Source organism: Molothrus ater, chromosome 3, assembly GCF_012460135.2.
Source record: "Molothrus ater isolate BHLD 08-10-18 breed brown headed cowbird chromosome 3, BPBGC_Mater_1.1, whole genome shotgun sequence".
NCBI lineage: Eukaryota > Metazoa > Chordata > Aves > Passeriformes > Icteridae > Molothrus > Molothrus ater.
Genome location: NC_050480.2, coordinates 56,786,380 through 56,814,163, shown reverse-complemented (window position 1 = coordinate 56,814,163; position 27,784 = coordinate 56,786,380). Strand labels below are relative to the sequence as shown.

General features: G+C 39.2%; 1 protein-coding gene across 1 annotated transcript; it reads left to right on the top strand.

The window, feature by feature from the left end:
- The first annotated feature begins 1,597 nt into the window (after positions 1 to 1,597).
- Positions 1,598 to 27,174, top strand: WTAP (WT1 associated protein). The gene is made up of 8 exons (XM_036380561.1): positions 1,598 to 1,810; positions 5,941 to 5,978; positions 6,062 to 6,117; positions 10,888 to 10,946; positions 12,514 to 12,641; positions 19,089 to 19,267; positions 23,985 to 24,139; positions 25,951 to 27,174. Exons 2-8 carry the CDS (start codon positions 5,949 to 5,951, stop codon positions 26,532 to 26,534), a joined length of 1,191 nt encoding a protein of 396 aa, XP_036236454.1. The 5' UTR covers positions 1,598 to 1,810; positions 5,941 to 5,948; the 3' UTR covers positions 26,535 to 27,174.
- The last annotated feature ends 610 nt before the right edge of the window (positions 27,175 to 27,784 follow it).

Genomic DNA, 27,784 nt, shown 5'->3' with positions numbered 1-27,784 from the left:
GAAGGTTTACCATCCCACACCTTAGAGGGTGTCTGAGCTAGACCCTTTATCTGTACTACTGAGAAGACACAAAGGAGTTTTGGTTTCTGAAGATAACAAAAAGTAGCCAAACTCTAGACAAAGTACTGGGAGATCTTGAGTTTAAATCACCACTGATACACAGAACACGTTAGGTATGTTATACACAGAGTAAAAGAAGCCCTGACCATACGTCTGCATCTATTTTATGTAGAAAAAGTTTCAATTTCTTCTCCTGCTTGGTTTATATGCATTTTTAGTATCATAATGTTTACCTTTGCACTCAAGGAAATCAAGTCAATTTGCTACATTAATGATTTTGTTAAGGCCTACTCTAATGTTCATCTCTCATGCTGCCATATCCTGGGATGGCTTCATCTGTTAATTGGTATCTTGAATGCTTAAAACAAATATCTGCAAGAAAAGCAGGAACAGGTAACCGTACAGTAATCACAGTGCGTCTTTTTTCACTTTTAAATGAGGTAAGATTTCAAAGGCATTTATTCAGGTCCTTTCTCCTTGTGGTCACCTTACCACCCTACCTCGGGTAGCTACATCAAATAATTTGCAGTGTGGTTTTTAAACGTTTTAAGTTCTCACTGAAAATTCTGTGTATTCATATATACACATACATGTGGATGTGGGACCACGTGCCTTAGGTTCTATTCTGTAGTGATTATATTGTTTCTGGTACCATGAAGAGTCAGGAGAGATTTCTAGAGGACCTTCAGCACTGACATAGTGAGTGACAATCAATTACCCAGGTGACAAGACTAATTTAGCCTGCAGCAGCTGTTCGACTTTGCCGACAAAAGGCAGAAGTATTTACCCAACAGCACAGCCTGCGAAATCACGGACGGTAAGAAGGATAAACTTTATTTTAAAGCACCAGCTCACTGCTAGACCTCAACGAAGGGCAAACTTCACTTTATCAGTTTTTATTCCCCAACGCGTTAACTGATGTTTCACTTCTTTGGAAGCAGCTGGAATTTAAGTCCTGTATCTTTCACCAGTGGCGGAGGACACTGACTCGTACTGCCGGCGGGCAGGCAGCCCCGGCAGCAACGCCGAGCAGCCCGGCACCCATCTTCTGCTTTATTTACTGCTGCGCGTAGTTTTCCTTCCCAGAGCTCCCATCTTCCCCGCCAGCCTTCCGGGAAGGCGCCCAGCACTCTTCCCAGGAGGCGCCGGGTCCCGCTCCTCTCAGCCGCTTTGGCGGGAGACGGGCGCCGCTCGCCCCATCCCGCCGGACAGCGGCGCCCCCCGCTGGCAGGAGGCCGCGCGGCACCCCACGGACACGAGCCCTACGCGGCCCGCTCAGCTGACAGGGTTTAAGTCGGCGCTCTAATAACCCGCGGGAGCCCACTTTTCCCGGCGGGGCGAGCGGGATTCCCCACAGCGGCCGCCCTGCAGGCGGGCTGAGGTACCCGGGCCACGGCCCTGCACAGCTACGGAGCCGCCGCCACCGCACCCCCCCCCACCCCCACGCCGGGTGCGCGCGCAGCCGCCGGCCGCGGGGCGGGGCGGGCGCTCATTTCCTCCCTGGGCGCCATTTTGTAGCGCAGAGAACCCGCAAATAAAGAGCGGGCGGGAGCGGCGTGCGGGGGAGCTCGGGCGGGGGGAGGTGCGGCCGTCCTGGCTGCGGAGCTGGTGGTGGCGGAGGCGCCCGCGCAGCTGGTGGCGGCGGTAGGCGTGGAGGTGGCGGCGTTTCGCCCCTGCTCGATGTGAGGCGGAGCGCGGCCCAGGCAAGCGGCGTGCGAGGGGCGCGGGGCCTCCGCGCCGCAGGCGGGAGGTGAGTGACCGTGCGAGCGCTCCGCCCCAGCGGGACGGACGGACCGGGCAGCCCGGGGTGCCGGACCCTGCGGCGCCTCTATCCCTCAGCTCGGGCGCGGGGGAGAAGAGCGGAAGCACTTAGAGCCATTTTGTACGAGGCCCCGGAGCCTGGCCTGGCAGCGCGGCCGGGATCCTCCTCCCCCGGCCTTGGGCTGCCGCCGCGCCCCCGGCCGCGGGAGCCGCGTTTGGTGCTTCCCTTGTGGGAGAGGAGCGAGGGCGGCGGGGCGGGCACTGCCTGGGCTGGGGGGCGGCCGCAGCAGCTGGGTCTGTCAAACACCTGCGGCTGCGGCCCTCGGGGTGGGGGTGGGACTCCCGCGGTTGTTGCTGAGGCAAGTGTGAGGGCTGAGCAGTTACAGGGCTACTCTGAAGCTTTTTCTTTCTAAACGTCAGAAGGCTCCTTAGTACGAGGGAGACAGGAAGATACTGGAAGGGGTCCAGGGGAGGGCTACAGATATGATTTGGGGTCTGGAATGTTTCTGTTGCGAGGAGAGACTGCGTGAGCTGGGCCTGTTTACTCTAGGGAAGAGAAGACTAAGAGGGGCTCTCATCAATACATACAAATATCCTGAAGGCGGATGCTGTCTTAAAGTGAAGGGTGCTAGACTCTTTTCAGTGGTACCCAGCGGCAGGACGAGGGTCAGTGGCCATAAACTAAAACATAGGAAGTTTCACCTCAACATGAGGAAGAACTTCCTTGTATTGAGGGCAGCAGAACAGGCTGCTGTGGTGGTGCATTGCCCCTTAACTCCCTTCCAGGCTGCAGTGTGAGCTGAGAAATTTTTGAGCAATCTCAAGCACACTCATTCGGGACAGCTGCCCAGGCAGGTCACGGAATCTCCCTCTCTGGAGACATCCGGAACCCACCTGGACACGTTCCTGTGTCATCTACTCTAGGTGACCCTGCCTTGGTAGGGACAGGGGGTGTGTTGGACTGTGTAATCCCCAGAGGTGCCTTCCAGCTCTAACGATTCTGTGATTCTATAAATTATATGTTTGTGTATATATATGTACACACGTATGTGCTTTGGGAGCTGGGAGCCCATACTGGGATTTTCCCCATGGAACTCTTTCTTGGTATCGTTAAAATAACTCTCAGTTTGTGTATAACAAGTAAAGCCTCATACCTGATTCAATTACTTTTTGTTCATTGAGGTTTTTAAAAAAGTTTTTAAATTCTGTGCTTTATAAACATTGTAGGAAAAGCTGTGCGGGTTTCTATCAGAGTTATTAAAATTAAAATGTACTTCCCTTGTTTCACATTTCTTTTAATTGAAACTGCCATAGATGCCAAAAACATTGAGTTTTTCTGAAAATTCTTTTACTGCCTGTTATTCTTAGTATGGAGTATGGTTTTGTGTTGCTTGTTGTTGCCAGGAGCAGATATGCAGGAGTGGTGTGTGGCAGCCACTGTTTCTGCAAAATCATGCAAGTGCTTAGTTAGGATAGTACAGTTAAGCTGTTGATAATATAAATCACACATACAATTGTGTTAATTCCAGTCAGTTATGTAGGGATGTTGTTTACATTGACTCTTTTTATTGTAGAAAGTGACTCTTCATCATGTTCTTGCAAGATATTTCTGATGTGGGTAGGAGAGAGATGATTTCTTCTAGAGGCGAGCTGAGTGATAAGAAGCATCTCTTGATGCGCAGTGCTTGAGAAGTTACTGTATTATGTTAAAATACGTTAAAATAATGAACATTTCAGTGGCAGTTGTGTCTGTAGCATACAGATTCACCTTTTGTGGACAGAAAACTAAGGAAAATCACCGTGACACTTGCCGTAGCTGGCCTGGCACTGCTGCTGTTTCTGAGAAACACGGAGCACAATGACAGCAGTGTTCAGCAGTAATAAATGCTCAAGCTTCTGCTGAGTTACTGCAGGTTCCCAAAAAGCTGTTGCAGGGCAGTAGCAAGGTGAAATTTATATGTGTGGAAAGAACACTAAGTGTTTATCTGTAGATATTATCAACCTAACTTTTCCAGAATAACCTATGGAATATTTTTAGCTAGTATGTTTTTATTTTTTAGTGTGTGGTTTTATCTAAGCAAGTAATAATAGGTGGCAGTAAGGAGTAACTTCTGTAATGCAGTGACCCATAACTTCAGTCTTTCGTGCTCTTATCTGAAAGCAAGAAGTGGTTTTGTAAACAGTGATGTGCTGGGTGTAGAGTTAGAGTAGCCTGGTCTGGTGCTGGAATTCTGTGTGAGGTCTGGAGATGCAAGGTTTGACTACCTTTGCATTGGAGCATCAACCTTTGATTTCTTGTAGTCTTGATTGTGACAGCAATTTTATGTTTATAATTGCTATATGCTGCAGCAGGGGTTACAAGCCAGATTTTTGGGGGAAATTAATGTTTTTTGGTACTTGTGTGCTTCTGGTACTTTTTTGGGGAACACACACGTAATGACGTGTGCACCATTTAATCAGTGTTAGGCGTAGTTGTGTGAGACATCTGAAAAGCATGTTTCTCTCTGTCAGGAACTTAACACTAGCTGAGATCTTCAAGACTACTTCCAAACTCCAAAGGAGTTAAAAGCTCTAAAAATATTTGGAAAAATTGCAGTGAAGGGGAAGGTAGGCAGCTGAAATACAGGGGTCACAAGCATTCCCTCTGTAATCTCAAGTTACTCTGAATGATTGAATTGGGCGCTGGCAATTTGTATCAGCAGCCTCTTATGCTTGTATTTTATATTTGAGGTATGTTTTTGGTAAAACAGTTTCAAATAAGGAGCTGGATGCAGAAGTTCGAGCAAAATACTTGAGTAACTTCTTGTCAGCAGGAGGGAAGGGGGTGGGAGTGAAGGGCACTTCGTAGTTTAGGGAAGCACTTAGGTGTCTGTGTGTTACTAAGCCTAGCAGCAGGAAGCTGCTATTCATTAGTGAGACGCTTCTACTGAATGTTTTCTTTCTGTGGGTTCTAATGTCAGTATTTATTATAGGAAGGGAGTGTGAGTGTTGGTTGTTTTGTTTGTTGTTAACCAGGCCCTTGTTTGGTAGGGTGCTGTGTAGTTGTCAGCAGTGTCAGTGAGGGTTGAAAGCTGCTTCATTGGAATGTATTTGCTTGTCTTACTGACCGACAGTTTTAGGATTTGCAAAAGTTAAATTGGTTCATTGAGTGTCATTGTGAAAATACTAAGATAATCCATAAAAATCATTGAGAAAATAGAATATCTACTCCTTAAGAGCATTGTTTCTTTAAAGCTCAGTGTTCAAAACTAAGGAGTTGACACATCCTTTCCCTGGTACATGTGCAGTAGTAGCTTTACAAGCTTGTCAACTCTTAATATTTTATGCAACTTTTCCACTGGAAAGCATATTGCGAAGATGCATGCCTCCAGCAAACCCTGCATTTATTGTTACTTGAGTGCCTGTAAGATTTAGGAACTCAGTATTTCTTATATAATCATAGTTGGAGAAAATACTGTGTACTACTTTTTAGAGATAAGGAAGCATGTCCTGTAACTCAGAGCAGTGTGAATATTTAACTTAGCAACATGCAGCCCTCTTGTGCTCTGTGTGCACCAGAGGAGTTCAGTTTGATGGCCTATCTAAGCTATTTTGCATCATACTTTTCTTGAGAATATTTGCATGGGTTTTAAAATAACCGTACTTCCCGTTTGTTTGAATCTTAAGAGAATAACTACTTGTAAGAACATGTTGCAATGTTCACAAATTATTCTCTTTTATTCCAAAGAGGAGGAGCAGTAGTATAACTTGCTTTCCTCAGACCCTGATTATCCTTTACCATGTAAAATACACTGTTATGTAGATGTAGACGCATACTAAATGTCAGTTTGATAAAAGTAGGGTGGTTTTGATTAGTTAAATAGGAAGGATTGATTACTGATTGGCTTTTTAGATAGAAATAGAAAGTTTGAGATAACTTCTAGAAAAAATGCAGCTGACTATATCTAGATTACAGGAGCAAACATCATAGTGTTATTTTGTACTCTGGTGCTGCATTGTGCAGAACCAATATTTCAGTGGTGTAATATTGCAAACCAGAACAATTAAGGCTATAAGTTTCTGACTTGTTCAGTGTTCTATTTACACTAACTAAAACTCCTTTTTTTCTTCTCCCTTCAGACTTCACAATGACGAATGAAGAACCTCTCCCAAAGAAGGTATGTGTAAAATTACTTGTGACTTCACCCTTCCAGGTAATCAGGACAGCTTGATAAGTTATGCTTTTCTTTTTGCTTCATAGGTTCGCCTTAGTGAAGCAGATTTTAAGGTTTTACCTAGAGATGAGCTTATCCTAAGGTAATGTAAAAAGTCTTTTTTTCCATCTCAACATTTTTGTGAACTTCCTGTGGAAGATGTGTGAATTTACTCTTTCATTGTCTTTCAGCATCCTTGTTCTGAAAAACAGTTTTATTTGTTTCATAATGTATCTCTTCTGTAAAGTTCTCCTCTTGCCTCAAAAATTTGTAGTTTGGGAGGGAACCCTTTTTCCGGAGAGGCAAAATCCTTAATAGTATTTTGTAGAACATGAGTACAAGTACTTTTTTTCCTTCACTCATAACGATAGAAGATATGATTGCTTACATTCCTTGACAGATAGCAAGCTATTTTAAACATCAGAAAAATGTCAACTCTTTACTTCTCCAGTACTTTTTTATGCTTTCTCAGTCCTTGCAGTTGTCTTCTCAGCATGTTCAGATATTAACAGAAAAATGTTAAAATGAAGTTTTCATTGCCTAGAACTTTGATAAGAAAGAACCTGGCTGTCTTTTTTACTTTTTTAGAAAGCTTAAGTGTCACGACAGGAAAAACTGTAGGGAATTCTGTTGCACATACCACCTGCTTAAAGAAACCACCCCAGGCCACTTGTCTCTGTATGCCTGAATTTCCTGATTTGTAAGCCAGGGGTTGTCCAAACCAGCCTTCTGTGGGGCATCTGTTTATCTGCTGGAATAGTCTGTCCATTTTGGTAAACATTAGTTCTTGGCTTCTTGTACACTGAGTTATTAGTGTCTCAAGGTAAATTTTGCTGTTTCATAAAACAAAGACTAAATTGTGTAGAAACAAGAGGTTGCATATGCAATACTTAGTGTGTACATGGTGATCAGCTACCCTCCCTTCGGGGGTAAACTGTCCTGCCAGCTACTTTTGGGGTGACAGTTTTTTCCAGGGAGTAAACGGTCTGGCTCCATATGTTTAAAACTAGTTTCTGTCTGCTTCTGAGTATCCAGTCTTTTGGGTTGTAAAGAAAAATGTTTTTAAACAGTAAGAAAAAATGCTTCTTTCATAAGTGGTTTTGACCCTGTGATACTTTTTATAGAAAACTCCTAAGTCTCCAAAGGTGTGCCCTTAACTTGCTGTGATAAAATTAATGTGAAAGTACCAAAGCATAGCTTCTGTGCCACTTGCTTTCTGACTGATAGTGTGAGAACAAGAAAAGGCTATCAGTTGTAGTCTGTTTCTGTAACTTGCAATCATTAGTCGCTACATAGAAGAGATGAGTTTCCAGCACATATTCAGGAGAGAATGTGACGGAATGCCCACAAGGAGGTAAAGTATGTCAGCAGCTCACCTGTGTTAATGGAGAGGCAGAAGGGAATTTGCTAATGACAGCTATGTTGCTATTGAATCATCTTCTTAGTGTGTAGAAAAACAATCATGCTCTCAAAAAGGGCACTTAATGGATTTAAGGAATATAACTGTTCAATATACGCAGAAATGGAAATTTTCTTCCATTTTGATCATGTCCATTTTATTAGTTTGCATAGATCAGTCTTTCAAACACTTTTTTTTTGTATGGGGGCAAATTATGGATTTCTACTAAGTTCACCTCTAATTGTGATTTTATGTAAAACTAGCAATTATTGCACTAACTGCTGGCTTCACTTGTAGGCTGGAATAAAATATTATTACACATATATTTTAATCAATGGCATTTATATTACTTAGAGATGTAGAAAAGCATGTGTTGACCTTTAGATTTTCTTAAGATTTGGAATGTGTTTTTTTGGTCTGTGCTTCGGTGAGGCAAATGGTTTTTGAGACAAGTGTGTAATCACCTTTAAGTCTTTTAGGTAATAAGTCACCATTGCTGTACAGTTGCAGTGCTGAAATACATACATAGAAAAAAATGGGGGGCTTGGTCAGTTTCTGTGCCATGAGTCCCAGTTTTACTGTTCTTTTCCGTGAAGTACAGAATTTAGGTTTGTTCATCGTAACTTTGTTGACTAAACACAAGCAGGACCAACACAGAGCCTTTAGACCTGACCTTGAATTTCTGCTTGTCTCATGACTTGTTGCTCTGGAGTCATTCTAAACTTTCCCCTCTTTAATGCAGTAGCTAGCTTGACTGTAGGAGCTTCTGAGGGAAAGAGCCAGGAACATGGTAAAGAAATATTCTGTGGATCATAGCTAAAAATCTCATCAGTATTGCTGTGATAGTTTAGCTGAGTGATTACCTGGTGAAACACTGAACCACTCTGATACACATAAGTATTTCTGAGGAAATACAGTGCTTTTACTAAACTTCAGTTAACAGGGACTTAGAGCCAGTGATTTTTGGAATAGCCTGGGTTCGGTGTGTTTCTTAACCCCTAACTGCTGTAAATCATTTACTGTGAACCCCAAAGCTCAGCATAAAAAATGGGTGCTTCAGGAAAAAGTATTTATGACTTCATGGCTTCAAATTACCTCTATAAAGTCTGCTAAATATTTTTAGAGGATTAAGAGAATTAAGTAACTGACATAATGCTGCTTAGTTACCTTCCAATTCTTGTGATACTGTAAGCAATCCTTGAACACAGAACAGATTCAGGAGTGTCCTCTCAGTTCTCCTGTGTCTGGTCTTGAATGCCTTTGCAAGTAGCACTTCAGTGAAGATCTTCAGGTTATTAATTTTGAACCATCAGATTATGGACATAAACTACCATATTGAGTGGAAAGCAAACTGATGGGAGGAGAAAAAAATCTGCCTTTGAGCCTTTGTCATTTTTCCCCCACTCAGATTCAGTGATGAGCTGCCTTAGTCTGCTACAGATGTGCTGGAAGACATAATCTGGGGCAAGGCAAGGAAGTCAAGGGTTGGCCTGGCTGTGTTCCCTCCAAAGATCTTGCCCATTCCTGGCCTACTGGTGAGGGGGGAATGTTGGAAAACGTGCCTTGATGATGTGTGAGCCCTTCTAGCAGTGGCTGAAACACTGGTATTTTACCAACACCATTCTAGCCATGAGTGCACAAGTGCAGTGCTGTGAGGGCTACTGTGGGGAAAATTGCCTCTGTCTCAGCCAGGCCCAGTACAGGTTGCTTGAACTGCAAGAGTCTTGACCAGGTTTTTGACAAAATGCCACATCTGAATAGGTATATTTCTGGAAGTGTTGGTAGGCGTATGACTTGAAATCCATGACATGGTCTAGTGCCATCTAGGTTTTCTTTTCCAGGAGTTTGATTCTTGCCTAAATACTAACAGTTGTTGAGAGGTGAGTTAGAGCTATTATCTACAACGTTCTTGGTGACCATAGGCTACATGGTTTGTTTGTGGGTGGTTATTTCGGGGGTTCTTTTCTTTTTTTTTTTTTTCAGCTAGTGGTCTGGCACATTTACTTAATTTGTGTAATGTCCTCGTTTCACTTGCTCTGTATATTGCTCCTGTTAGGGGAGTGTGGGGGTCTCATGATTTTAGAATTACTGGGTTTGGGCTGTGAGGTGTAACTTGAAAGTGAAGTAGTCTGTATATTTGAAGACCAACTATTTATTGCATGTCAGTTTTTTAATGTAAAATTAGGTTCTTTCTTTCTAGATTTGCTGTTTAGGAGGCCATTTCAGTTTTACTTATGGGAGATTGAAATCTCCTGAATTAACATAGAATTTTTAATGGTCAAATGGTGAAACTTCTTAGCGCAGAGAGATCAGTTTAAGGGTTAAGTATGAATACTACTGCTCTTTTTTACAGAGCTTTGATAGTTTGTTCATGCTGCTGCCATGCTCAGCTGAAGAGAGGTAAAATTTTGTTGTTGCTTGAAGGAAGAGATCTCGTGATTTCCTTTTCCCAGTGATGTGGTCTTGCTTGCTGTTACAGATCTCTGATGCCTTTTTAGACCCTTCAGTGTGCTGTTGGAATTCACTAAATGGTCCAAATTACCTATAGGTAGATTTTACAGTTTCAATTCAAGTAGTGGTGTAGGTTAGAGAGTTAAAATGGAGCAGTTGTGATGAGTCTAGAATAAAATACATGTCAGGGAGAGAAGGTAATGGGGAGGAGGGAGCAGATGCCTCCTATAGTGGTAAGCTATCAGATGAATTTTCTTTATAATGTGCAGTTGGACCATCATGAGGAACACACATCGTTAGGTGCAGAGTACTACTTAAAAATCCCAAAACACCATGCTGTGAACTTTTTCATAAAGCATTTCATGCTAAACATTACAGCAGACTTTATTTGCTACTGATTTGATGGTTTGTATAAAATGCAGTGCTGTTTTTAGGTGACGTGTTGACTGCGGATGAATTTCCTAAATAACATGTTTTCAAAGAGTTACTAAACTGTTTGGCTTATGGATGATGGATGTAATCAGAGAGTGATCTTAACCTGAATGAGCTGATAGAGCTGCTTAACCTAGACTGCCATTTCTAGTGTTATGATACACTTCTGCTTGTCCTGTTCACTTGGTAACATACTTAATGTTGTATTTGTATTGCACTTTGTTACAGAATTTTGTTTGAATTGCTCTGCTATGAGAATGAGATGCATATAGGGTACTTTACAAAGATAACAAAAATAAGTAGTGTTTGATCCTAATGTTTGTCTAAAATACTGATTTTTAAGATGTCAGTTTTAAGTGTTGTAATACACAACTACTATTTTGTTCCTCTGAGATGCAAAGCAAACTTAACTATTTCCACAATTAAAAGCACTTTTTTTAAAACTGGAATTGTCTTTTGTGCAATTGTGTAATTCCTTCTTGTCATTTTCTGATTATGGTATCAGTGTGTGCTCTGAAAGCTTAGGAATGACATGCCTTGATTTAATAAGCAGAGCTTCAGAAATTTTTTTTCTCTTTATATCTGTGACAGGTGGAAACAATATGAAGCATACGTGCAAGCTCTGGAGGGCAAGTACACAGACCTTAATTGTAAGTTAGCTGGGTTTCAAAATGGTGCACGTTATCAGAATGTATAGTGTAATATGTGTGCTTTCTAGAAGTGCTAGAAGTAAGATATAATCATCTGTTATGTCAGTTACTTGTTAGGAAAACAGCCCTTTTTTTCTGCTGTAAGTTTTCAGCCTCTCCCAGCTTTCTTACCAACTTTTTCCAGTTGCAAATTTCTCCCACCATCTAAAAAGTCTTATTTTTGCATCTATAGGACACAGACTGCTGGGCAGGGAAAAGCTTCAAAGCATAACCGTATAAATAGGTGTACTTTCAGAACTTTAACATTAGAAAAAGAAGCTCTCTGTTCACTGAAATACTCCAGCAGTGTCTGTGCCTTTAGTAGCCTTACAGGATTATAAGGCTGGGAGGAGAAACAGTGTTTAGAGGGAAATGTCTAAAATGAGTCCCCAAGGATTGTTTGATCTGATTAGGTAAATTTGATTGTCATTCTTACGTGGTTGTTAAAACTTGGTCTTTTGGAAGATAATGTGGGGAAAATATCCTACTCTGAATGATAAAATATGAATACATTCTGGGAGTGACTGAACAGCCAATCCTAAGTCACTTTTAAAAGTTGTATTGCCAGTTAGGGATGCTATCTTTCCTGTTTTCCACTCACCTTTTCAGTCTAAATACTTAAAGCTGTAGTACCACTGAGTTTGAAGGGTATTTTTCTGTCAGTCCAAATGGATGTCCTCTCTTTTGCTGTTGTTACCTCCTTCTTCTACTGCTGTCTCATAATATTTTGTAGAGAATAAAATAGAACACATGGAAACAGGTGATTCCATTCACATCTCAAACTGTCTAAACATAGATAAATAAGTTGTTTCAACGTTCCTAGTTTCTTGATTTTGGAAACAATTCATTAACACTGACTACTATGGCCTGTACTATCTGCAAGGATTTATTTAGAAATAAATTTGATGTTTGGTAATTTGATGTTCAGGTTTATTTACAGCTGATTATTCTCCAGAAATTAGGAAAAAATGAAAATTTAAATTTTTCAAGTTTTTAATTGTGTTACATATAACAAGTAGTAGAGTGAAAGTAAACAGTTGATATTGAGCTGCCTGCATGTTTTTGTTTGAGTAATTTGGAAATGTGCTGCATTCTCTTGTATTTCATATATAATTTTTCAAAAATGTCCATGGATCAGAATTCTAGTTGGAACAGAATATTCTTGAATGTCTTGCTGTTTGCTCCTGGAGTATTGAGGCCAGTTTGAGGATTGTCCATAAAAAGCAGTGTTTTACAGACTGCAGATTGATTTTTGCAGCACAAAGTGATTTCCTATACAAACATGGAAACATCTTGAAAGTTTAGTAAGTCTTAAAGGAGGACCAGGAATATGGCTTTAAAGCCAGCTGTTGTTAAGCTTTTCCAATACTTAATTACATTTTGTTTTTTGTTTATGCTAGTTAGAAACATGCCTGCAAAAAGTTTAACTGTTTATGAAATTGGTTTTTAGATTCTTTTAGCTGTCTTTTTAAAACTTCCTATGAGATGGTACTATAAAACTTGATTTCTCTGTTGTTGCTTGTGTTAGCTAATGATGTGACGGGGCTGAGAGAATCTGAAGAGAAGTTGAAACAGCAACAGCAAGAGTCTGCCCGAAGAGAAAATATTCTGGTGATGAGGCTGGCAACTAAAGAACAGGAGATGCAAGAGTGTACTGTAAGTATTCAAAAAGTATAAATGTGTTCAAACTGTTGTAGCAACATCAGCTGTTGAGCCAGTACCTATGATCTGTGCAATGTCTTTGTGTATCTACACCATCACATTTTCTGTGTTTAAAGGCACAGCAGGGTAGTTTAATTGAATTAGTAAAGATCACTTCTTAAAAGTTTGGGGTTTTTTTAATACTAGTTATTGCTATTGATTTTCAAACCAAGCTAATTCTTGCATGTGCCATGCTTACTCTCTTCTAGCATTTATCTGCAGAGTCTATCTACAAAAATGTTACTTCTGAGTATCATTAGAGTCAGGAACAAATAAAAACATAAGGATACGATTGTGTTTGTTTGGTTTCATTTAGGAGGTTTTAGGCTGACACATTGCCTTTGGCTATTTGTAAGCCTCTGTTTGCTTGGCCGGATAGGTGAAGTTGCTACTGACTTGTTTAAAGTTCTTTTGCAATTTGGCAGATCTGCTTAATTTCTTCTGTTCTGAATATGTATTTTGTTGATCTTTGTTTCTTGCTCCTTCATTTCTGGCCATTCTCTGTGTCTTTTACATCTGTGTTTAGTTTTGGTTTCCTGGAAACTATCTCATATTGGATTACCTTCTTAACATAATTTTCATTCTGCTTGAATCTGGCAGCTTCTGAGGGGAATGTAAAAAGCTTATTGCTACTTTTAGTAATACACTCTTTAGAGCTTCTCTTATGAAAAATACAAGCTCTGTGCAAAACTAATAACTAGTGTTGTAGTTTTCCTTTGCTTTTTAAGTTTTCCTTTCTTTTTTGCCTGAAGTTTTTCAGAGCAGTCAGGTATAGTAGTGTGACTGAACTCTGTACACAGTATTTTCACTGTTCTTAAGACCATAAGATCACTTTAGTTCACAGTGTTATAAACAAGAAAAAAATAAAGCGGATTAAGCTTACTTTGCAGTGGCAAAAATCGAAGCCCAGAATCATTGAGGTTGGAAGAGACTTGCAGTTTCTAGTCCAGCCTGCCTGTTCACAGCAGATCAGTCAGACCAGGTTACTCAGGACTGCTCACTATTGGCTTTTTAGACATATCCTGAAATAGAGAGAAATGCAAAAGTCTTTGACCTGTGCCAGTGTTGAACACACTGAACTGTGTGTTTCAGCTTGTGCCCATCACCTTCTGTGCTTTCTGTGGGCACTGTTGGCTTTGCTTTCTTTACTCCCTATCAGGTATTTATGCACCATTGGTAGCATCTCCTGAGCTTTCTCTTCTCCAGATTGAGTAGCCCTAACACTCTCAGCCTCTGCTTGTGTGTCACATGCTCCAACCCCTTAATCAGCCTCACAGCCCTTCATTGGCCTCACCCTGATATGTCTGTGTCTCCCTTGTACTGGGGTGTCCAGATCTGGACCCAGTACCCCACATCTCTCACCAGTGTCAAGTGAGAGGAAGGATCACCTCCCTCAGCCTGTTGTAAGCACTCTGCTAATGCAGCCCAGGATGCCAGTGAAGATATGTTCTGGTACTGGACTGCAATGCTTCCCTAGTTGTAAGGCTACTGTATTGGTCTTGCTTCACTTGTGAAGTTGTAGTGATAAATTCTGCTATGTGGAGCAGCAGTAATAATAGGTTTTTTTTTTCTTTTGAACCTCTTAGCATATAGCTAAAGCAGTAAATACTAAAAATAAATAAATAAAAAGAAATACAAGTTTTTCACCAAAACCAAATTTGTGTGTGCTATGTTTGTCTTTGTTCCTTCCTTGAAGTTATAAACTTCAAGTATTTAATGCTTTGAATTTTGGCTATCATGAATGATTTGAATATCATGAAGACTATAGGGGTTTTGGCTGCACTTTGTTAGATGTTCATAGCTGCATAATCTTCCCAGAACATCTGTTTAAAAGAACTTCTGAAGAGCTTTTATTTTCCGTGTACTTAAAAAAGAAAAAAACGGGTGGGTAATAACCTACCAAAAAGAAACAAAAAACAGACACATGCCCACACACTCAGTGGCTTATATTTCTCCTGCTCTTGACTCAAGAATAACACTGAGGATGTAATCTCCACAGTACATGGCGGTGGGAAGATGCATCCTTGAAGAAGAGGTGTAAAATGGGTACACTGGAGGTGTATAATGGAGACATGGTCACGTTTAGTTATTTTCAAGTTTAAAAATGCACTTGGTTTCAAGAAGGTCTGAAGGACTGCTTGGCTTTGTATTACTAGAGAGTATTTTTTCCACTACAGTAACAGTAGAAAAATGTCATGTTGGATAAGATGCAAAGTGAAGCTACAGGTTGCTAAATCATTTAATAAGCTATAAATCATGTGATGTTACTTGACATGCCTGATTTTAATCCATAAAATAAATTTTCCACATTTTTATTATAGTTAACAATTCTTTTATAATCTAAAAATACACCATTAACGTTTATATTAACATTTCATGTTAGTGGTAAAATATACCAATAACATTTATATGTAAGCCTTCAGTGTTTCCTGTCACATTATAATTAGAAAGACTGAGCTTTTATGTTGTCTAGTTTCTTGAAAACCTGCAGATTTGGGACATTTTATTTTTACAAACTTACCGCATTCAAATTTAAATGGTTAAAAACTTAATGCCATACCATGTTCAACTGCTAGTAGTTGGCAAAGACTGAGTTTTCTGATCACTTATGTAGAACACCTTGCTTACTGAAGTACACTAGCTCTGTTTTAAAACAAGAGTGTGATGAGCTCTATTTTGGTGTTTTAATTTTCACCCTTTTTAAAAATAGTAGCTTTTTTGTGTGTTTTCAGCTTATGAAAGTCACCAGTTGTCATCTTAAAGTGTAGGTGTGCATGTCAAGAGTAGTAGTAGCAGAATCATTGCCCTTATTCTGTGTCAGTGCTGTTTTTGAAGAAAGAAGATGAGAGGGGGGGTGCATAGCTCCATTCTCTCTAATGCGCTGTGCTGAATCTAGCAAGAGAATATATGGATTTCTTCAGAGCCAGCAGCTTAGTAAAAGTCTGTGGCAGGTGCTGCGAAGTTACTCTGTGGTTTTAGAGTCACTGAGGGCTACCTTGAAGTACAGGTGTTTAACATCTGTGTGCCCTGTTGTCAGCAGCAGCCTTGAGCTACCTTCCCCCAGCAGGAACAGCCCTCTAGAAGAGGTTGCTGCTATTAGGGAGCAGTATTGGCTATGGTTTCTACATAAAGCTTTATTTCTGGCAGAAGTGGTGGTCAAGTTAATACCACTTCAGGGAAAGGCCTTAACCTGTTTCCAGGCTACTGCACAGTCACTGAGAGTCAGTGGGTAGACATTTGGAAATACTTGCTGCTCAAATATACTTTTCATGGAACAGATAACGATGAGTGGAACTTTCTGTGGGTGCAATTGGACTGTAGCACTAGCTAGTCATCACTCTTGTGGTTTACGTTACAGCTCTGTTGTGTTTTTTCTCTTCTTAGTGGTGCACTTTATTCCTTTCTTATAAGAAGGATATGCAGGTGATCTGATTTAGGTTGCTTATGCTTTCTCTCAGGCACCTGTGATCTGTTTTGTAAATTCGTCATGTTTAGAGTGTCTGGTTTTTGTAGCTATCTTTGGATGATTTCAGCTGAAAGCGTGCAACTGTTTCCAAGAATGTGAGAACTAGGGGGATTGAAAATGGTTTTGTCTGTCTTTAACAAAATAATAAAAATCCACATGAACAAAGTCTCACACAGCCTTCTAAATAGACTGCTTTCAGTGCTCTCCTACCTTGGGTTGGAACAGAGAGAAAGCTGATAGCAAGGTTTTTATTCTCTTTGTGAAAATTACCTCTACTTGTCCATCTGATAGGCTTTTGAAAAATACCAGCTGGTGTGCGCTTTCATGTTTGGGAACATGAAGAGTCTGTAGGCATTTCAGGTGTTGAAGTGGGCATTCCCTGGGGTCTGGCATTGAACATGACTATTCCTGTATGTTCAGCTATAGCTTGAAGTTGGTCCTGACTGTAGGCAAGCTCTCCTGCTTCCTAACCCTTGCCACCTGGAATATCAGTGGGAGGTGACTCATACCAGAAAGTGATTAGGGGGAGCAAGAATGTGAGGTTTGGACTGGCTAAGCAGGAAGACAAACGTAATTAGGAAATAGGCAGAAAAGACATTTGGACTTGCTTTGGGAGCAGGTCATACTTGGGAGGAGGAGGTTGTTAGGTCTTCATGTATGAAAAGCCTCACAGATGAGAACTCTGGAGTTAACAACTGGAGAAAGCACTTGTGGAGGAATTGAGAAAATTTAAGTTGGAAAAAGTAGAGGGAAAGAATGGTCTTTGAGGTTTGGGGAGGGAATGAGCGAGGATTGTTAAGCTTAATTAAGTTTCTTCTACATGACTGCTTTAGAAATGATGGTTGAGCTGAAGTCCTGTGTAGATGCCATCTTGCTGGGCTCAGGAGTGTGAGCTGGAGAGACCCCAATGAGATTGTCAAATAACTGGCATTGCACAGCATTGGCTGGGTCCTCCGGAGTGTTTCAGTGCATTTCTGGTGTGACTGAGGAGCAGCAGCAGCAATTCTGTGTGCTAGTGATCCAGGGAATCTGTTCCAGTTTTTAGATTTACAGTGTAAGACGGAGGATTCTGGGCCTTGGTAAGACAAGGAACACGGCCTTTATCCCCCCCAGGTAGTGATGTCTCTTTAAAAATGGATTGGGAACAACGTTGTTGTATCATGATTATGTATCTGAAATATATTGCCAGTGAAATTGTCCATTTTCGTGTCTACTAGCTCTACCCATCACAAAGAATTGACAGGTTGTTGAAATACTTCAGTAGCAGAAGAATCAAATAATTGAGTGGATAGCAAATAGAAATCAATAACAATGAATAAAACTTACCTTTATTCAGTGAGCAATATATTTGCATTCAGTAAGGCAAAGGCCCGAGAGGTAAAATGCCATCCAAGAAATGTTAGCATAACCTTAATCTGGATTTTCCTGTTTCTAGGTGCATTACCCACATTGTATGTGGATTCTTTATTTCCTTAAAACATTTATATGAAGTGCTTTATTCCCTTTATATTTCTTTCTGCATATATAGAACTTTGTCTATTTAAAATTTAAAGTATGATTATTTCAATTTTAAGTAGCTAAGTATTTTTATTTTCATAATAACAAATAAATGTGTCAAAGGAAATACTTCTGTTATTCCACCTTTGAAACTACTTGAAATAAAATCCAGGAAATTTTACTACTTAACAATATATAAATTAAAACATGTTACACTCAATTTAGAAGTGACTGAGGTTGCTACTGCGCACTGAATGTATGTAGGACTTCTGTACTTCCTCTTCACCACTGCTGTGTGAAGACGCCATAGGAAGTAGCTGCATGTACAGGAACATGGTTAAGCTGTCAGTGCTGCTGGCTGTGCTGTGTCCCAAGGAAAGGAGAGTGCAGGAGGACTCTTTCCCTTTAGGGTTTGTCAGTTCAACTCTCTTGCTCTCAAGTCTGCAGGACTGCCTGCATGGGAAGCAAACCATGTGACTTTCAATTAGTGTCTTTTAACAGTGTGTGATTATGTTCCCCTCTTGCTGATGAATAAATGTGTGTGATACAGGGGGCATAATAAATTGAATTTAGGAATTAGCACATTCTGTGCAGGCTTATGCAGTATTGGTGATTAGCAGGGTTCCAAATGTGTACATTTCGTACAATTTTAGATATGTCTGTTGTGATGGGATTAAAATTGAAGAAACTTTTAAAGTTAATCCTATTTATTTACATTTGTTTTGAGCAATAAATACTATATTTAAAAGGAAACCTCTCAGCTACTACTTCTGAAATTTTGACTATTGCAAGTGTTTCAAACATATAAAATTGTAACTCCTTTGGCTTATGTTTTTTGCAAAGAGAATAAAATCCAACCAAAATCTGTTTTAATTGCTGTTAATATGTCTAAATTTTTGTTTTAGAAATACACAATCTTGCATCATAAGTGACTACTGCAGTTGCAGAAACCCTTAGGTTCTAAAAAGCTTTTTTATTTGCTTGTAAATATTTCTTGTCAATTTCTGCTGTAATGTTCCTTAATAACTTCCACTGAACTTAAGTGGGAATTAACTATCTGTTTTAAGCAGGTAATTCTTTCCATACGCTCTTTGTTCTTCTGAAGGATTGCAGGGAGATAGAAAAGAAAGGGAGCATTCTAATGTTCCAGATATTGCTGTGAAAAATGCAAATGGACATGTAGAAAATAATCTTGGGATCTGGAGGGGAGTCTGCCATGAAAGGTAAAGCATGGCAGGTGCTTAGGATGGGGCCTTGGGTGAGCAGGCACATGGACAGGGGTGCAAGGTGTGCACAAGTGGTTTTTATCCTGCGTTTTTCGGGTTACAGTGTGAGAGAAGGCAAGCTACCTTAATGTTAACTTTGGAGTAACTATTGGTATTGAAATGACTCATAATATTTATTTATGAATAACAGTCTTTTTTTCTTATTTTATGCAGAATCAGATTCAGTACCTCAAGCAAGTCCAGCAGCCTAGTGTTGCCCAACTGCGATCAACAATGGTAGACCCAGCCATCAACTTGTTTTTCCTAAAAATGAAAGGTGAACTGGAACAGACTAAAGACAAACTGGAACAAGCCCAAAATGAACTGAGTGCCTGGAAATTTACGCCTGATAGGTAAACAAAACAAATACTCCCCAGTCAAGACTTCCCTGACAGTCCCACTACGAGAATGCTATGGTGGGACAGCCAAGTACTCGTTTCCACACCAAGACTCAGACGTTTTGAGGCAAAAGCCACATTCTTATACTGTCCAGCTTGTAATGCTTAATGTAAAACTTACCAGATGAACCTTGTGTTTCAGCTTTTTTCTCCCCTTTGCTTCAGAGGCCTGACAACGTCGGACTATTCTGAAGAAATGGCCATCTTCGAAAAAATCTTTTCTAGAACATGTAGACATTTGCAAAATTGTTCTATTTGAAGAAAATAGAGGGAGAAACAGAAGTCTTAAGTCTGTGGCACACTGTGTCTACAGACAGTTTGAAGGAGAGAGAACCTAGAGATTATAAATCATGAATTGAACATGTAAAATTCCCAAAAAATGTAGAAGTGGAATATGCTTCGCTCATAACCTTGAGCCTAGTGACTTAGAGACACTGTAAGTCAGTTTTGCCAATAAGACTGTGGACTTCCTGCTTGTTCACTGAACTGCTGGGTCAAAACTCGATGAGGTGAATTTTGCATTAAAGAGTTTACTTGCTAACCAGTTTTGAATAGCCACAAGAGTGCTATTTGATATCACAACAGTGGTAGTGTACACATTTGACTGTTTAGCCTTTGGGCGCTCTAGCACTTGATGCAGCCTTAAGTCACTGTTGCTAAATAATGAACTGTTTTCTGGATGGTTGGTAATACTGTGGACGCCTCAAAATTAGGACTGTACAAAACTGTACGTTCCATCTAAATGCAGGTTTAAAATTGTTTGAAGCAATATATATTTGATCACAACTAGCATGTATAAGAAAAACTGGTTGTGATAAGAATTTCACTGCATGTTTTCATGCAGAAAGGAGACTTTTTTGATCTTCATTCTAAGAAGTGATCTCAAATGCTTAATACAGAAGGCACATGATGGCAACTGTCTTCAGTGTTGGTGGGGTGTTTTTATTCCGTTGTACACCTGGGGTTTTTTGTATTGTGCTTCTCTATAAAATGTGCCTTGAAATAGTTGTAATACATAGTTCAAGGAACACTTCTGGTTATACTGTTGTATCGTGAAACTCCTCGGATGAACGAGAATTGAACAGATTGTTATTTCTGCATTGTCTCGTTCGCTGAAAACAAAGTCAGTATTTTAACAAACCAAAAAAACCTTAAATGCATGCATTTTCTTTGGTGGATTCAGTGAAGGAGTTTTTGCTACTCTATTGATGCCTCTGTTCTGTCCTCCCAAGTTACTTGTAAGAGTAGCAGTCTGGGACAGTTGGGAGTGCATGTCTAAGGTCTGTAAAGCAAAATGTAGATCTGGTGTAGCATTTGTGTTTGTTTCTTCCCATAGCAAAGAGAGTTCTATTTAGTAATCTGAGGTGTTGATTTTTCAAAACAGTTGGGCAACGTTTTATGACTCAGTTTAAAAAATTCGTTTTTAAATTAAAGAGCCATTCAGCTCTCACAAAAGGTGATGTATTCTAACAGTTTTGCTGACTTTTATTAAGATGCCATTACATAATTTTGACTTGGAAGTATCTTTAACTGTTTGTGCTTCAGATGATTAATATGGGATCAAAGAGTAGTATACTTATGCAGGGTTTTTTTTTTTTGCATGATTAATGACTTAACACCAAAAGAAAAATCCACAGAAAAACTTTACCTTTTAAAAAGTGATATATCTGGAATGATTTTGCTATAGCAGTATCTATGATTTTATTGATCTAGCATCAAAACAGAGGTAAGACTTACATTAATAAAATGTTAATATGTTACCAAGCCATTTGTAAAGCTCACTGCAGTGTGTTGAAAGAGGCATGCCATGCAGATTGCTTGTTTCTAACTTGGAATTCAGAAAGTTATTTAATACATTTAGGTACAGGTTGGTTGTTTTCTAAAGTCTTCAGGTTCTGAATGTGTGAGTACAACTGAGGAGAGACAAGTAACTTGCCACTTCCTTTCAAACCCGGCATCAAAAAAAGAAGTTATTTCTTTAGCTACAACATCCCCTAATTTGCATAATATAATTTTAAGTCAGTGGTGTGAATGTGCATAATTCATACATGCAGTGGCAGGAATATAGAAAGTTAGTTATTTCCTGGTAAATAATTGAGGCTTTGTTAACTGGGTTAAGATTTTACTGGTTTTATTTCTTGAAAGGTGAAGAAATTGGCTCATGTAAAATATTTGTAGGGTTTTTTCATTCTCTTTGCATCTTGGGCCTCCTCCCCAGTTGTTTTAATTGTCCGTCCTTGTACACAACTACTCATTTCATGGCATCTGGCCTAGTTTTTGAAAGAGGCAATGGCCCTATTCAGGTCTTAAACTGGTGTTCTCGGGGTGGTTAACACATTAACTGCAGCCCTAAGCAGAGCTAGCTCTGGACCATAATCTAGATAAAGCTGTGCAGCATAAACATTGCTGATGTCTGGAGGGGAAATAAAAGACATGTAATCAAAGGAGTGGCTATGGTAAGCCATTTTAACCATCATTAAGCAGATTATAAACTTGGAATAAAAATTAGTTGAAATGCCATTTTGCAGTAAGTGTAGTACAACAAACTTTAGTCTTCTGAAATTTAACCATTTATATTCTTACAGGTTTTGTTGCATGTATGTTCAAGAGGATTTGTGAAAACAATGCTGAACTTAGTTTTACAGTTCATATGAATTATTTTAATAGTTACTGTATTTAATTTTCTTGAATGCACTGTCTTTTTTTGTAAATTGCAAGGGTTATTCTCTACTAGTTCAGAACATCTGGAAAAATTTTGATGAGAAGAAATAGCATTATAGGTAACTATGCAAATTTCTATACAGGTAATAAATATTTTACATTTTGGCAGGAGTTAACCTGAAGATATTAATGGGATTCTAAAATTGTCCCAATTCCAAGGTAACTGGTACTTGCTGATTCTGCCGTTGATGTTGGTTTGTGAAGAGAAAAGCATTCAATGACATAAGCATTGTAAACTTTTTCTATTTGTAGTGATGGTGAATACATTAACAGGAATTTGCAAATGGCTAAAAATCATGTCTGCCTAATAACTTTTGGGATCTGTCACATTGGTTATCTCCAAAGTGGTCCTGCTTTGCACAGAATGAACACCTCTAAGGAAACTTGCATCTTAAATGTGCGACTTGGACTGTATTAGGTCGGCACAATTTAAACTTCAAGGACCTGGCATTGGACATCACATCAAGAAAGAAAACAGGCTGCTGCCTTTAGCAGATTTTCAGGCCTCCAGGACTTTACACAGCCAGATTCCTTCTGGAGCAGCCCATCTGAAAGATTTGGGAAAGTCAGTTGAAAAATGTTAAATGGGGCAGAGTTGGCAGAGAAATTAAAAGTTGTTTAAGGCTTGAGTGCTCAGAAGGTAGCTGATAAGGAATTGCTGTTTTAAATTATTGTATTTTGGTTGCAGGAGAGAACTGTGGCTGTGATTGTAGCAGAAATTTGCTCTTCTACTTTTTTAATCCTCAGTTTTTTTCAGTATTTGTCACTTGTTTAAAAGCACACAAAAAATTAAATGACCTTCTTGGTCTTGAAGAGTAATACAAGTCTTGCTATTGAATTCACAATAAAACTGTTCAAGTTTGGGGTTTTGCCAGAGCTTACACCTCTGTAGAAAAGAAGACAGCTTCATTATGGTGCTGAGCCTATTAAAAGGAGAATTGTTTGGGGATGCTATCCTGACTTGGCAGACTGAAAGTCCTAAAGGACTTTTAATTTCTTTCTTTCGTGGAGTCAGCTGTATTGCCTATATATTAATTTGCATACTACTTCCTATAATGCTTTACAATGAGATTTTTATCATGAAGATTAAAGATGTGTAACATTACCAATTTAGTAAAGAAAATCTTGTCAGTTTCTACCTGTTTCACATTTCTTTCAGAAACTGTGTCCTAATGATCATTACTTACAGTCTGAAATCTGTCAATTTAAAGAAAGTAGATAGATAATATACCCCTTCCTTTATGTCCTTACAATGTCCAGCTACATTTTCATTCTTCTTCACCATACAAGATGTACTTCAGAAATGGTGACCATAGAAATTACGAAGCAGACTCTGCATGTGACTGTCAAACATATAAGTTGAGTTGGACATCTCTTTTTTTAAACAAGAGTACCTGGACAGCATTTAAATGAATGTTTAAACCTATTAAAGAAAAATGGTTGTCAGTAGGAAAAATGAACATGAGATTTATTATTTCTCCCAAGCAACTTTTCTTCGCCCAAATTCAGTTATTAAATTTCATTACTACAACAACTGGGCAATGATTTTGCTTATAATTTGCTTGTGTAGTTTCTGTGCAGTCCTTGATTTTATTAAGTGAAAAACACATCTTTAATCAAATATTTAACTACATTAAGAATTGGCACATGCAAGATTGTGCATACTGATAATCCAGATGTTGGTATTAAAAAAGTGCAATATGCTTATTCATATTTTCAGTAATAAAACTTGCCTTCCACTTTGTGGGACAGCGACAGAAGATCACCTGGCGTTGGAACAGCATGTGGTAACTATAGGGAGACTTTCTGCTATGACAATTATGTTGAGGCATAATGTTCCTTGAATTGTGACATGCAGAAATTGCATCTCCTTTTTGTCTTTATTCGTGATTGAGGAAGATAACTGAAGGTTTTATATTCATTTTGTGATAGATGGCTCTTTCCTTTGCAGCCAAACAGGGAAAAAGTTAATGGCGAAGTGTCGAATGCTTATCCAGGAGAATCAAGAGCTTGGAAGGCAGCTGTCCCAAGGACGTATTGCACAGCTTGAGGCAGAATTGGCTTTACAGAAGAAATATAGTGAGGAACTTAAAAGCAGTCAGGATGGTAAGGGATTTTTTAACAAAAATAGAAGTTGCCTTGCACTTCTGCAAGTTTAATTTTGTGATGATATAGATAATACAAAATCACCTTTGCCAGAATGAAAGGGCAGTATTGAGTAAAATATATAATAGTAAGTATTAATTGGTAGTATTAGTTAAACAAAATCCTTAAATTTGGGGGAACTCATGGGATTCAGAGCTCCAGTAATGCAGGGTTTGAAATAGAGATTTTTATACTGTAAATCTTGCTATTTAATAGGGAATGTTTAGACTGCACACATTACTGGTGAATTGGCAAGATGAAAGCTGTTAACATATAGCCTAGGCATGCACTGAGAGCAGAAAGCTTCGTGTTAACTCTGACTCATTTGGGATTTTTTTTAAAAATTCAACTTTTCAACAATGCCTAAGAATATGACAAACTGATTTTTTTTCCCTTTGGTAACTCATATGAATGAAAATGTTTCATTGTGTTTATAGTCTAAATTTTGCAACACCGTAAGCCTAAATTGAAATGATCTAAAAACTCTGACCTCTTGCACAATTTAAATGGAGGGGAAAATGCAGGTTTAAAAGTTTTCAGTCTCAAATTCTGTGTAGTGTCAGTGGCTCTTCATAGAATGTTAGATTAGGTTATCTGAATATAACCTATATAGGTTGTCCCGGGGTTATAACCTATATAGACATCACATAGACCTGAATATCTTTTTGTTTGTTTTGCATCTGAAGATTGTGAGCTACCAGAAACTTGATATGGCATCCCATCTGAGATGCATTTTTAAGAATAGATCATATTCCCCAATCATATTTTCATCTCTTTGAGAATGCAGCAGTATAAAATAACTAGAACTCTTAAGGTAAATGATTGTATAGTGTCATTTTGTGGGAGTAGTAACTACTGTTTTGATAATGCACTTCAACAAAATTTACCAAGTACATAATTGAAGCAAGTGTAGACGTTCTTTAAAGACTGCTGCTTTTGAATGTAGTAATTTCCAGCATTGAGTTGCTTCTTCCCCATATATGAATGAAGATGATAATACTCCTGCAATAAGAGTTCTCCTAATGATTGTCTCCTGTAGCAGCAAGAACATTTAAAAAAAGAAATTTACAATATTAAGCAGTTTGCATTTTTTTTCTCTGGCATACTGATGGGGCAGTTGAACTGAAGACTGAATCAGTGTTTCTTATACTGTTTTGTGGTCAAATTTGTTTTGTTCCAGAATGCAATACTAATTGTAAAAACCTTTTTCTGCTATATAAATATTAAAACATTATGAAATTAGTTAACCCTCTGTTGGTAAGAAGGTCTTTTTGTGCTCTCCCTTGAACGATTTCAAGGATTAAACACACTTAAGAATTGAAACTTCCTTGAAATAGGATGAAAAACTACTACTTTTGGCTATTGAATAGGGTTTTGCAGTAACTCAGATTTGCTACGTATGGATATGGTCCACGGTCACTTTTACAGTATTTCTGCCAGGGATTTATACTTGAGTAAAAGTAGACACAATAGAATCTACTTGCAAAATATTAATTACTGCAATTGAGCTTTTTCCTGAATATCTTCCTTTCTTGCTCAGAAGTTAAATTTTTCTCACATATTTTCAATAGCAGCTTAGAAAATAGGTAGATACCACATTTTCTCCTTCAGAGGCAGAGTATCAAAACCAGTGCATACCTGATGGCTGAGAAATAGTTCATTGAAAAATTTCAGCATAAAATGTTGAGTTACGGAATTTTAATTTCTTGTCTGAGATTTAAACTATATATGGGCTATTAAGTGTTTGCAACAAATGTGTTTTCTTTACATAGAATTGAATGACTTCATCATCCAGCTTGATGAGGAGGTAGAAGGTATGCAGAGTACCATTCTAGTTCTTCAGCAGCAGTTGAAGGAGACTCGGCAGCAGTTGGCACAGTACCAGCAGCAGCAGGCGCAGGCCCCCAACCCAGGTACCAGCAGGACTCCATCCTCTGAGCCCACGGAGCAGGGAGAGGCTGCGGGCAAAGACTGCAGCCGCCTGGCAAACGGACCAAGCAATGGCAGCTCCTCCCACCAGCGGACATCTGGGCCTGCATTTTATAGGGAGGGTAGCGGCACGGAAGATGACTTCCCGGCTTCTCCAGGGAATGGTAATAAGCTATCCAACCACTCTGAAGATAGAACTGGTAGAGGAAGTGGTAGCTACATAAACCAGCTCAGTACTGGGTATGAAAGTGTAGACTCTCCCACTGGCAGTGAAAACTCTCTCACTCACCACTCAAATGACACAGACTCCAATCATGATCCTCAAGAGGAGAAAACAGTGAGCATGAAAGGTAACAGAACTGTGGGTTCTCGTCATGTCCAGAATGGTTTGGACTCCAGTGTAAATGTGCAGGGTTCAGTTTTGTAACATTTTTCTGCAAAATTTTTATACAGTGTCATTGAAATTGGGAGAGGATACTGTCCAGAAGCCGTTTAAATTAGTGCATACTTGTCACAATTTTGCCTTTTTGTGGGTTTCTTTTTGCTTCAATACCTCTGCCACTTTGGAAATTTTAACAGTTAATTACGTTGAATGTTGCTAAAAGGATGTTTGTGTAGCTCAAGTTATTTTTATATGAGTTAATGTGAAGTTGAAATGGAAATTATTTCCATAAAGTATAACATAAATGATGTCTGTACAAATCTGTGTATATCTAGAACCTGTGCTGTGTAAGGGCATTCTTACTCATACTGTTATACTTAACACCACCTTCAAGATTTGTCATAATAGCTGTGGGTTTGACTGCCAAGTTTGCCCAGTACAGTAGTTTTATCACTAAAAAGATGGACTTACTGAAGGAGTCCTGTAGTAGTTTCAGTGTTAATTACAGTTTTTCCCACCATACATCTGTGCATTTTCTCCTTAGGTGACCGAATGTTTATGAATTGTGTGCATAGTTACTCAGTTTTTAAGAACTGTTGTATCCTGTTGATGCATATTGCTCTGTGACTCCAATATTATCTTACCTGTACTGACCAAACCTAAATAAAAACTTTTAATAATGTAATTTCCTCATTGTTCTGCATTGGTTTACGTGGCTTATTTGTATGTGGTGTATTTATAGTCCTTGTTTTTGAGTTGAATTTGTATCTGTGTTAATCCTCTCTGATACAGCGTATGCCCAGTACATGAAGGTGTAGGTGTGTGCTAGTACTAATTTCAAGACAGCCTGATAGTGCTTGTTCCAAAGGTTTTGTCCTGACTGGCAGAAAAAGGGTGGGGATGGGGGGGGAGGTGGAAAGGAGAAGTTAATAAAAGTAAACCTTAGAGTTTGAACCTGGTTTTATTAGCAATTATAGAAAAACCCAAAAAACAAGCCAAACCCAAAAGCTTGAAGTACGTAACAGGTAAATGCACAAATGAAACTAAAAAACATAAGGAATTAGCAATTCAGCCTTTAGAACTGGTTAACTTTGTTTTTAAATGCCTGCCTGAGGAAACTGATTCCTTAACAGGTGCAGAGAATGAAAGAGTTCCCTTTAATTAAATATACTTTTTTTGCTCAGTAGCAATGAGCTGTGAATTTCAGAACCTGGATTTCTGGTGTTTATTTTCAACTACTAGTTTAGTGTTGGTAGCACATGAGCAAGAAGATGAAAAAACACTGTTCAAGGTAA